Consider the following 11,688-nt stretch of genomic DNA (forward strand, 5'->3'; position numbering starts at 1 on the left):
TTTAATGTTAATAACAATACTGCTGCAACCTTATTCGGGTCCGGTTTTCATCAAACCTCTTGTATCAGGCTACCGAGGTCAGCACCCGCTCAGCAGGGGAGGTGTGTTTGGTCTTTGATGTGCCCACACTTGTAAAAGTATTCGCAAGTAATGTTATAGATGATTAGGATGCTGGATAAAATTATCAATTTATTTTGATACTGTGGATCCGATGAGAAAGAAACCTTGGTTGGAAGACGTAATACACTTAAGTTAACAGGATGAGGAGTTCAATCTTGTTACACTGTCAGACTTTATTGGATGCACCAGAGAAAACATCTACAGCAATGTATGCACAGTCAGTCTGAAGGAATTCAGCATAACCAGTAAAAACAAAAACCCCATGAAAGGAATTCACTGTCAATGCACGAAATAGACATGAGAGTTACAGGAAGAACACAAGAAGAGGTGCATTAGAGTATTTACAGCGCATGTGCATGGTTAAGGTGTTCAGCAGTATAGCCTAGTAGCGAGAATATATCAGCCCAGATCACTAAAGATGAGAAAAAACAGGAGCTCCTAACATGTCTGCAGTCCCATGGAGCAATTTATGACATTTACTTAAGAACAACGCAGGCTTTGTGAAAATCAGGAAGGCCAAACTGGAGCATAAAAATACCCTAACCAAGACCCAGGGCCATCAGAAAGGTCGCTGTCTTTGTTTGTTAAGCAGCCAGCAAAGAAAATAGCAGAAAGTTCATTCTAGCTGCACCCTGACCCAACTGCACAGAGCAGAGAGCCACAGAAACAGAGAACACAGAAACCGAAGTTGACAAATCGACAGTTTTTGGATGGAAATGAAACTACTGTAACCTTGTAACCTATTCATTTCTCCCCGGGTCAACCGTACGCACTCCTGCCAGTTCACCGGGAGAAGATATACTCGGTGTAGCTGGTCCACAGCTTGTCCTCTCCGGGGTCATTACTGCCGTATGAGCAGGTCCCGGTGGAGTTACAGGCCACCATGTGGAAACCAGCCTCGGCCAGCCGGTCAAACGCCTGCTCCAGAAAGTTGTACTTGAGGTAATACCTGGAGGTGTACTTGTCAGGTGGTCTGTCCGGGTCGCGGCTTTCGTTCAGGGTTTCCCCAAACACCTCCTTAGCCAGCGAAATTTTGCTGCACACGGTTATTCTGGCCACCCTGCGGAACTTGGCGTCCGCCTGGATGTCTCTCCCGATGGTGTAGCTGCCTCTGTAGCCGATGGTTATGTAGCCGGAAGTGGCTCCGGGGGACCGCAGGGTTCGGTCCGAGGAAGAAGAGGTGACCGGGCTGCAGAGCTCAGCCTCCTCCGGCTCCCCGCTGTCCTCCGTGTACGAGCTGTCTTTGCTCACCGTCGCCAGGCGCCTCGACAGCTCGGGCAGCTGGAAAAAGTCCGCTTCTTTCTGCAGCCTCCGCCTCTCTTTGAAAAACTCCGGCAGGGAAAGCTCGGAGTCCCGTAGATAATCCAAAATGTACCGGAAGAGAAAGCCGTCCCGGTCGAAGAAGAAGCGGCCCTTGCTGTCTTTCGGCAGGGCGGCCGGGGAGCTCTGAGTGAACTTGGTCCACAAGAGAGAGTTGGGCACCGCAGTGAGAGTTTCAAGACGGGTCACATACACCTGGCCGCCCACGTTTAGCTCCACTATCTCAGGAAAAGTTGAACTTTGGCTGTCGGTTAGTGCCATCTCTCTCACTCTCTCCCCCTTCTGTCTCTCTCAGTCTGTCTGTGTCGCTTTTAGGCGACCTAACAAGGAAGGATAGTTGGGGAGTATCCTCACTGTACAGAAATGTTTATATTGGTTTGGCTGTGTGGGAGGAGAAGGAAAAGGATGGCCAACAGAGACATTAACTGTTCGGCGGAAAGCTCTGAAAAAACAGAATGCTGCTTTTAAGGTCTGCATGTAAGCCTCGACTTCCTAGATTCATATCTATCTGTGATATTCTAGCAGGGGTGCAAAGTGACACAGTTTATTTGTTTAACACCGATCTTAATCTCTGAAGCAACAAGTTTTTTTTTCTTCTATTTTCTACTTGTTCTTTGTTTAACTGGGAGCGAATGACTTGAGATAAACCCTTTTTGCAAGTGTTTTCCACCCAAGATAAGCAACAAGAAGTCAAGAAGCAGAGTAAAATACAGAAATCTCCTAGAGTGTATAAAGATCAGTATAGTCATCTTTTAAACCCCTACTGGCCTGTAGGCTTGCATTCTGAAGCCTCGATTTTAGCACCGAGGCAGATTCGATTTGTTGAAGCCAAGCCTGGCTGTATTTGAAAGAAAGCGTAAAGCATACTAACAGTTAACATTGGAAGGCTTGATTTGCTGCAAGTGTGCATGGTACAGGCTCAGACTTGCCAGCTGTTGCAAAGTAACACCAAAGCTGCAGTACAGACTTCTTAGACTGTCTGTTAGCACAAATTAGTATATTTGACATATTTAGTTACAATACATAAATAATAATAACAAGCCCAAAGGCAGCAAAATGAAAAACACAGTGAAGCAGTCCAGTTGAGTCCAGCACTTGTCAGTGGCAAGGGCTCCAATAATGCAAATTTTAAGCCTTAATGCAACTCAGACCTTGATACTGTTATCTGAGGTAGAGAATTTGGCACAGAGACTTAAAAGTGCAATTTGTACCAGGCTGTAAACATGTGTATTTGGCTCTAAAGTTTGCTGTTTTAACATAAAAGTCTGCAGGGACTGCCTTTTTTGAGTTTTTTTAAAGTAAGTAAGTAAGTTTTATTTATATAGCAACTTTCAAGACAAAGATCACAAAGTGCTTTATAAAAAAAAAAAACTGAGTTTTTGGCGCTTTCACACGGTTATTTTTTTAACCCTTGAAGGGGTAGTGATAATCAGGAAAAACTCTACACCCTTCCACCCCCACCCCGTCAGTGTGATTGGACTATAACACTGTTAATCTTACGATGCCCAACACCGTTGGATGAGAGCATGGGTAGGGCCAGTATGAATGGAAATGAGTACATCAACTCAGCAGTACTTTGTGCATAGTTTAATTATTTCTGTTTTGCTACTTTCTGCTTTTACACCCTTATGCCCCCCTTATTTATTTTAAAGCTTTAGTCGCTTATTCTTTTTGCACATTAATTGCATGATTACAGATCAATCAATCGCATATAGCACCATTTAAGATAAAAAGTGTCATTCTGTATAATGAGTGTGTTTACGTTAAGTACTTTAAATCTATTTTGAATGTACAACTTGTGCATTATTAAGCTACTTAAGTAGAATTGTACATTTTATGTTTCAAGTATAAGTCTAAATACTATTTCCACTTTGCAGAATAATAATCCATCTTATTTCTTATGAAATATTCTGATTTGCTACTCCCTCACCCCCATTTCTGTTGCTTCTTCCATGCCGCCCAATTTAAAAAAGTCTGGAAGCACCCCTGCCTTCAGCTTGTATCGCTGATTTTACAACTGATCCCAAGCAGAGAAAGCAGCATATTTAGATGCTTGTTTAACTTCCAGTAGACCTGTAAAACGGTGTACGCTAATCATCTTTCAAACATAAAAGGGAAGCAATATTTTTTTAAAAAACCCTTTTATTTTATTAACGCTACGCAAACAAAATATTATGTCTTACAAGATTTGCCTTAGGCATCGTGCAGGTGAATGAATGGTGAATGTTGTGATCACCTGCTCTAATGCCTTTGCAGCTCACACACTGCTTTAAGTATTGTAAGTTAAAAATGTTTTGATATCTCTGACAACATTCAGAAAGGCCAGGATAAAACTTATTTTTATATGTGCAAGCAGTATGCTTAGCTGGGACCGCATGCTCCAGTGGTTTTCATACCCCATCATTGAGAACCAGCAGCAGACAAGTTGTTTTTATGAACAAGTTATTATGACATCTACAACAGCCCTCTGACTCCATTATGTTTACATGGAGCTCAACAGTATTAATAACACTTTATTTAATCTGTCACATAAAGTAAGTGGCATGATTACAAAAAGCTACGATAACTGTAAACAGTTTGACCCGAGGCTTCTGCCCAAGCACTTGTTTTTCCTGTTTTTTGCTTATTAATGGCCTCTTGTTGATGTTGGCTCAAAAGCTGCACTCACAAAATAAGTTCAACAGCTTTTGTAGTTTCATAAGAGCTGGATTCATCTGCAGGAAGCCTATGTAATGTAACTTTAATATATTTAAATATGTCTTGTAATTATTATATGTAAATTTGATGTTTAAAAAATATGATTTCATTAAAAGCATTGTTCAAATGAGTGGTGCTTGTGGCTGTAGTTTGTAGATTTCTTGTCATAGAAGAACTTTCTCCTCTGGACTCTGCAGAATTTAAAGTTATCTACAGACCTCCCCAGTTAAGAAATTGAAGCAAAACAGGAAAGGTCTACATTGATGAACGATCCTTGAATTGGTTCCAAAATGAGACAGTTTATTTGTGCCTGGGGTCTTGGTGTGTTCACTACCAGACTAAAAGTAGAATTAAGCAGGAATTCAATATAAATGATGTACCAACATAAGCCCAAACGCTGCACTGATTTCAGCTTAGGACCAAAGACCTCTTTGATGTAGTCTCGAAGCATGCCGAAGGCTGTATCCATATTTCAGTCCACCCTCCATTATTACTTCAGAGGACGACCACTGACACTATTGCACATAGTCTTAGAAGAAGATGTAATTGGTCTGATATCTCAGATAATGAATTTTGTTTGACACACAAACTGTTCATAGGAGAGACTGCTGATTCAGATCAACCTGTGCTGCTGAAAAGAACCGTTGTCATAAAGTTTCTTGGGAATAAGCAACATCTGAGAGAGAGCACAAAGATTCAGAAATATGATGCACATAATGTACAGTATCAAGACCAGTTGAGATAATGTTGCACTAAATTTTGTTTTACATAAATGTTATGTAGCATGAAACATAGATTTCAGGTTTTTATACATGAAAACATGAAATTCTACCATCAGCTTTCTAAACAAACTACTACTTTTGAATACAGCTCTCTAAGTGTCCGGCTCTTGCTGCTGAGAGCACATGAGCTTTCCTGGCTCTTAAAGTTCTTGATTTTACAGGAAAAGCTTCATTTTGTCACCCTACTTTCTCTAAAGCCAGTTTCAAACTCTGGACTAGAGTGACATCTAGTGGACAGTTAGAGAAGAAGCGGTTCATCTTGATTTTCTTGCTCATTGTAGCTGTGGGGTTAAGCAAAATGGGTTCAAGGTGTTTAGATGCAGTTACATCAGCAGTTATTACGTCTTTCTACCATCTTTGTCCTGTTAGACCCACATGTCCAAAATCAGATTTTTATTCTAACACCATAAAGAAGGATTGAGGAATGTGCCTAATTAGATGACGCGATTAATTCTTCCATTTTCTTCTGCTATTGCAATTCAGGGCCAACACAGAACCATTCACAAATTAATATTAATTCCAGTAACCGCATGTCTTTGGACTGTGGACCCTGGAGTACAAAGAATATGCTTACCACACGGAAATGCTCTGGCTAGATGGTGGATTTGACCCAGGACGTTCTTGCTGTGAGGTAATAATGCTAAACACCATGCTTTAGTGGTGACTGGGTGGTAGGGTAATCATCTTTAATATAAGTACCCTAAATATTTGAACAAATATAACCACATTTTATGAAAAGAACAATATTTATTAATATTTGAAACACACTTAACTTGGGACACAGGAATGATTGTAGAAAAGTTTTCTTCAACAACTGCAATACACATGTATATTTTCAAAAGGTGACATCTCTGGCCCCTTTCTGGCCCCGACACAGTTGACTACAACACTTTCTTCTGGATTAAGCATCTCATATTCTCTTATTCATCTCTTATTCTGTGTTTCTCTTCATCCACCAGGATTGATTTTCAGTACTGGAGGGCTGAAAATGGACTTTCCCACCCCGTTCATGAGTGAGGTATGAAAAACATATGAAGCTAATTTTGTTAAGCACAGTGTTATTGTGAATTGCCCCTACTTAAAATGAATTCAATTGGGCTGAATTAAATTTCTTTAAAACATAACAACATCGTCCCCTTCAGAAAGCCAGCATGATTGTAGCTAAAAGAGCCTGCAATCACCATCTCTCCCCTTGTTTAGGGTTTGGCTATGTGACAGGATTGCACGTTTGTGTATTGAAGAGGTTCGCTATCATCTGGCTGACACTTTTGAATTTGTTGAAATCTCTGACCCTTTCCTCAATCATATTAACAGTGATTCAACATAATCTGTAACCCATTTGACTGCACTTTGTGTTTATGTGAAACTACACCTCTGCCGGATACTGATTCCTTCCTGGACTTGTTCCCCATATCTTCTGGGCTCAGTGAACTCCCTGTCTAACTTCACACAGAAGATTATTTGCTTTAGACTCTAGCATTTCTCTTGAACTTTTGATTTGGACTGACTAAGCAGTCTTTCTCTTTGCTTAGATGTTGTTGTTTTTTCACCCTTTGTCTGCTGTGATTTTATGGTAATTTGAAACATAAAATCTTATAACTAAACAGGGAGAACCATGAGAAAAAGTGTTTTTTAAGAGTAATCTGGCAAAGAGGATAGCAGAAATTGCAACAATAAAGATGTTTTAGATGGCCTAAAAGAAGTAACGTATTTTACCAAAATAAATAAGACATTACAGGCTCTGTAACGGATCCGCGACCCGGGTCCGGATCGGAGTCCACTTGCACAGCGAGTTTGGAACAGATCATGACTGGACCCGATTTGGATCGGTCGCTTCCCAGCTCATCTAGCCCGGATCCTTTGGATCCGTTGTTGATTATAAGCTAGAATGATGCCCGCTAACGTTTGGCTCGAGTCTCCTAAAACCACGCTTTCCCTCTGAGAAACAGTTTCATTACACTTTAATACCGTATTTAAATGACCGTGGTCTTCCCTCATTCTCATATACGTCACAATTTTCTCACAGCAAAATCAAACAAATTAGTGACAGTGAATATGGAAAAGTTTCCTTCATTCACTGCAACACACCTTTGCACATGGGCTCGTGAGCGCATGTGTTGTGCTGTATGAATTTTGACAATATGATGCGGTGTTTATAAAGGGACTGAGAAGGAAAGGTAAATTTCGAGCAAATTTCATTAAAAAAAACAAAACAGATCTACGCTCACACCTTTGCGCGTGCGCACACGAAGTGCTGCTCTTATGGAACGCGCGTGCGTCATATTCGATTTGTGCATGTGTCTGTTTGTAACGTCGCTGAAAAAGCTGCGGTTTGAAATTTTTCTTCTGCACCTAAATTTTCTGGTTCAGATGAGTTCAGTGAGAAGCGCTAAACGTCCAAATTTACGGAAAAGCACACTTAGCGATTCAGTTTCTTCAACTTTCGTTTTAAGTGAAGGTAAGTGCAATCTTTAGACTAAAAATCAGCAAGTACAAAAACAGAGTATGTTTTGGCTTCACATCTTACTTTTAATATATGTGTTTCAAATCTAAACATTTTAAAAATGATATCCAGTTGATTATGTCAGAAAAGCACTTTTTAGTAGCTACATTCTACTGTAAAGGTGATTTTACTGCTTACCTGTTAGACGCAGCTTGTCTGATAAAAATTGATTTCCTTTTGTATATTAACTATAAAAACAAAGAGTTTTTAATTCTTAAAACCTTTTGATAGGATTTTGGGCCAAATTCATTTAGTTGCTTTGAGCTTTTCTTTACCGCTGTGGTGATTTCCTCTTTTTCTGAATTTTAAAAACTACATTGTGAACAAACAAACTGACATTTGAAAGAGATTTTTTGCAAGAAAAACAAGAAAATGTTGTGATCTGTTGCTATGATATGAATCATAACAATATGACACTGGAAAAATAAAATTCTGTATTAAGAGCGCATTTCATATATGGGTGTGATTCAAATATTATTCTGTTCATTAAAAACAAAACAAACTGGCACCGTGAAGTTTATATCTAAGAGAATCTGCACTGATTTGCACAGAGTTGCTTCTGATGGAAACATGCTCAAATCATAGTTATGAAGTCTGATAAGCTTTGTGTTAGAGACTCACTTAACCCCATGTTTCCCTTTCATTTTACAGCCATGTTGAGAAGAAGCCAAAGACTTCAGTCTAATGGCTATTACGGCAGCCAAGGAGAGCCGTTAATCTCCTACAAGGTGACTTTACACAGGTTAGTGCTGGTCTACATGTTCTTTGCTGTCATCCACTGACATAAATGGTAAATGGTAAATGGCCTGTATTTATATAGCGCTTTACTAGTCCCTAAGGACCCCAAAGTGCTTTACATATCCAGTCATCCACCCATTCACACACTGGTGATGGCAGCTACATTGTAGCCACAGCCACCCTGAGGCGCACTGACAGAGGCGAGGCTGCCGGACACTGGCGCCACCGGGCCCTCTGACCACCACCAGTAGGCAACGGGTGAAGTGTTTTGCCCAAGGACACAACGACCGAGACTGTCCAAGCCGGGGCTCGAACCGGCAACCTTCCGATTACAAGGCGAACTCCCAACTCTTGAGCCACGATCGACATAGATGCATGTTTTGTAATCATAATCCATTTGTTCCTCCATGTACATTTTTTCTTACATGATTTTGTTTTTTCTATTCTGAATTTTTAAAAGGCGACAGCCCCGTCCAGTCCCTGACAATAACGACCAAGACACAGTTGAATACAACACTGATGACTGTGACACTGTGGACTACAACTACGATGACTGTGACACTGTGGACTACAACTACGATGACTGTGACACTGTGGACTACAACTATGATGACTGTGACACTGTGGACTACACCACTGATGATTTTATTGACTACAGTAGTGGCAGCAGCAGAGGTCTCTTTAGAGCCATCAAGGCATTGGGACTTTTGGTCCTCATGCTGGCCTTGTGTTTTGGTGAATGATCTCCTTCCACAAACAATTACAGTCTTTCTAGTACTATGTGCTTTTCTTCTGGATTAAGCTTCTCTTCTTATTCTGTGTTTCTCTTCATACACCAGGATTGATTTTCAGTATTAGAGGGCTGAAAATGGACTTTTCCACCCCGTTCATGAGTGAGGTATGAAAAACATATGAGGCTCATAATATGAAATGTACTTTTTTGCTGAAAATTTATTTAGATAATGCCAGTTTAATATTGTCATAAAGCTGTTACGTAAACGTAAATGGTCTCTTCTCAATTGTAGTACTCGGTGGACAGGCAGGTACAAGACATTCAGGATACCCGTGAGTACACTCTACCATTAGACACATGCACATAGACTTTTCTTACTTTGCTATCTGTATATCCTCCCTCATAATAATCACCATCTTTTTTTTGTCTCTCAGGACCACAGTGTAGATTTCATCCGCTACATCACGCTGCATCTACTGAACAAGTGGGGAAATTGCGAGGATTCGTGTCTACGCAGCTTTCGAGTTCAAAGAAAGCTGGCACAACCAAATTCCCATGAAACCATCTTTAAAAGAAAAGAGAGGAAAAATGTGAAAGTGAATCAGGCTGCAACACATATTTAAATATTGTATAAGGGAAAAAATGTCCATTTAACCCATTTTTTTCCTCAAGCGAATGTCCATCCTACCAGGTAAGACATGTCTGATTAAGATGTTTGCAGTCTGATTCACCTCACCCCCAACCAGCCGTGGCAGAGGGCTTGCCCCTCCCTGAGTCTGGCTCTGCCAGAGGTTTCTTCCTGTTAAAAGGGAGTTTTTCCTCTCCACTGTTGCCAAGTGCTTGCTCAAAGGGGATCATCTGATTGTTGGGGTTTTTCTTCTCTTATATTGTAGGGTTTTTACTCTACATATACAGTGCTTAACAAATTTATTACATCACCTGTCATAGAAATAAGAACACCCCAAATTCTTACATTAGGTGATGTTCAACTAACTTTGTTAAGCGCTGTGTTATTGTGAATTGGCCCTCAAATGGAACTCATTTGGACTGAATTAAATTTCTTGTAAAACATAAAAATTCTCTAAATTGTCTCCACTGGAAATTTAGAGATATTTTTAAAACAACACGAATAAAATTTTAAGAAGAAGAAATTTTTCATGTCTTTTGGTATTCTTAATTGTCAGTGTATATTAAACAAGCGTGATAAGGCCGGGGTCTTTCTGTGTGGAGTTTGCATGTTCTCCCCGTGTCTGCGTGGGTTCCCTCCAGGTACTCCGGCTTCCTCCCACCGTCCAAAGACATGCAGTTTGTGGGGATAGGTTAATTGGATAATCCAAATTGCCACTAGGTGTGAATGTGCGAGTGAATGTGAGTATGAATGGTTGTCTGTCCTTGTGTGTTAGCCCTGCGACAGACTGGCGACCTGTCCAGGGTGTACCCCGCCCCTCGCCCCATGACAGCTGGGATTGGCTCCAGTACCCCCCACGACCCTGAAAGGGATAAGCGGTAGCAAATGGATGGATGGATGAATTTTGCAGATTTCACTGGAAATTTTTATTTAATAACCCCAAATTTGGACTTATTGATAACAGAAACAAGCTTCTACACTCATTTTATTTAGTTCTGTTAATTTCAAAACAAAGCTTCTTTTCCTTTATCTTGACTAATGGTGTCACCTCCTGTAAGTTGGCATGACTTTTGAGTCATATGTATAAATTCTAAATGAGTGAAAGTCAGGGACTGGGCCAGATTGGACGGTCTGAGGCAGCTTTGTTCTGGTCTCCACCTCTGTGTGGAGTTGCTTCCTTTAGCTCATCCACTCACATCTGCAGGTAGTTTGAAATCAAGAGGCTGTGCATTTAGGAGCTGTGGTGATAGATCTCCACCAGTTTGTATTCCTGCCATGGTAGTAAATGGGCTCTGTCTCTTGTCTTCATTTCTCTGCGTTTACTCTTTAGTAACTTTTGTATATTATCTTCTCTGTAGAACTACACACCTGCTACTATATAACTCATCTGGAAATCTTACCTCTCCCGTCTCAAAGAAGACCCACCCAGCTCCCCCTCTTCCCAGCAGCACTTTGAAAACAAATACTGAAAACACGAATCCCACCATCTGGCTCTGTTTTTGGGGCTCAGTAACAGTCGAATCATGGCACTGAAAATTCTTTTTTAATGGTATCCGTCATGTTCTCTAGGAAGTGGTTGGAGAGCTCAACCTCACAGCTGTGTAAACTTTCATGTGCTCTTCTACTAAAAACACTTAAAGTGCTTTACACAACTTGCCTCATTCACCCAGAAGATCCATTAGAGCTGATTGAGGAGCATCAGGGTGCAGAAGTAAGCTTGAGAGAAGGTGAGAAAGAAAAGACACAACCAACATGAGCACAGGGACAAACTAGGGTCACACACAACTTTATACAAGTAAAGACACACATACATGTACAGTAGTGCAAAGAATATTATGTAAAGCCGCTCGACAATAGTGGAAAGTATACCAATAAAGTGTATCAATATGAGTCAAAGTGTGCGTCTGCAGTTCAGCATCAACAAATAAAGTTAACAGGAGTTCATGTGACTAGTTCACATGACATAGAAATCAGCTTTTAAACAGAGTGCAGTTATGGGTTTCTTCAAATATTAACTAGGTGACAATAAATGTCCTAAAACCAAAATTAATTTGCAGGTGACAGACTAACAATTTAAAGACTGAGCTGGCACGTTGAAGCTCCAAAGACACACCCACAGATCCACCAATTAAACTGTAAACAAGACATAATCATTTTTTTAAAGAAA

At 40.5% G+C, this 11,688-nt stretch overlaps 2 protein-coding genes across 3 annotated transcripts; one reads left to right on the forward strand and one right to left on the reverse strand.

The window, feature by feature from the left end:
* Positions 1-273: 273 nt before the first annotated feature.
* On the reverse strand, positions 274-1,835 carry LOC113021282 (BTB/POZ domain-containing protein KCTD12-like). Its single transcript, XM_026165861.2, has one exon. The coding sequence runs from the start codon at positions 1,699-1,701 to the stop codon at positions 904-906; it is 798 nt and encodes a 265-aa protein (XP_026021646.1). The 5' UTR covers positions 1,702-1,835; the 3' UTR covers positions 274-903.
* Positions 1,836-5,408: 3,573 nt separating this feature from the next.
* LOC113021290 (uncharacterized) lies at positions 5,409-10,044 on the forward strand. Of its 2 annotated transcripts, XM_080293291.1 has the most exons (7): positions 5,409-5,550; positions 5,879-5,937; positions 8,074-8,164; positions 8,621-8,895; positions 9,000-9,058; positions 9,186-9,225; positions 9,328-10,044. In XM_080293291.1, the coding sequence occupies exons 3-7, from the start codon at positions 8,076-8,078 to the stop codon at positions 9,450-9,452; spliced, it is 588 nt and encodes a 195-aa protein (XP_080149417.1). In that variant the 5' UTR covers positions 5,409-5,550; positions 5,879-5,937; positions 8,074-8,075; the 3' UTR covers positions 9,453-10,044. The 2 variants fall into 2 exon arrangements, with proteins under 2 accessions (XP_080149417.1, XP_026021659.2); XM_026165874.2 differs by lacking the exons at positions 5,409-5,550; positions 5,879-5,937 and adding an exon at positions 7,183-7,377.
* Positions 10,045-11,688: the final 1,644 nt, after the last annotated feature.

This window comes from Astatotilapia calliptera, chromosome 1, assembly GCF_964374335.1.
Source record: "Astatotilapia calliptera chromosome 1, fAstCal68.1, whole genome shotgun sequence".
NCBI lineage: Eukaryota > Metazoa > Chordata > Actinopteri > Cichliformes > Cichlidae > Astatotilapia > Astatotilapia calliptera.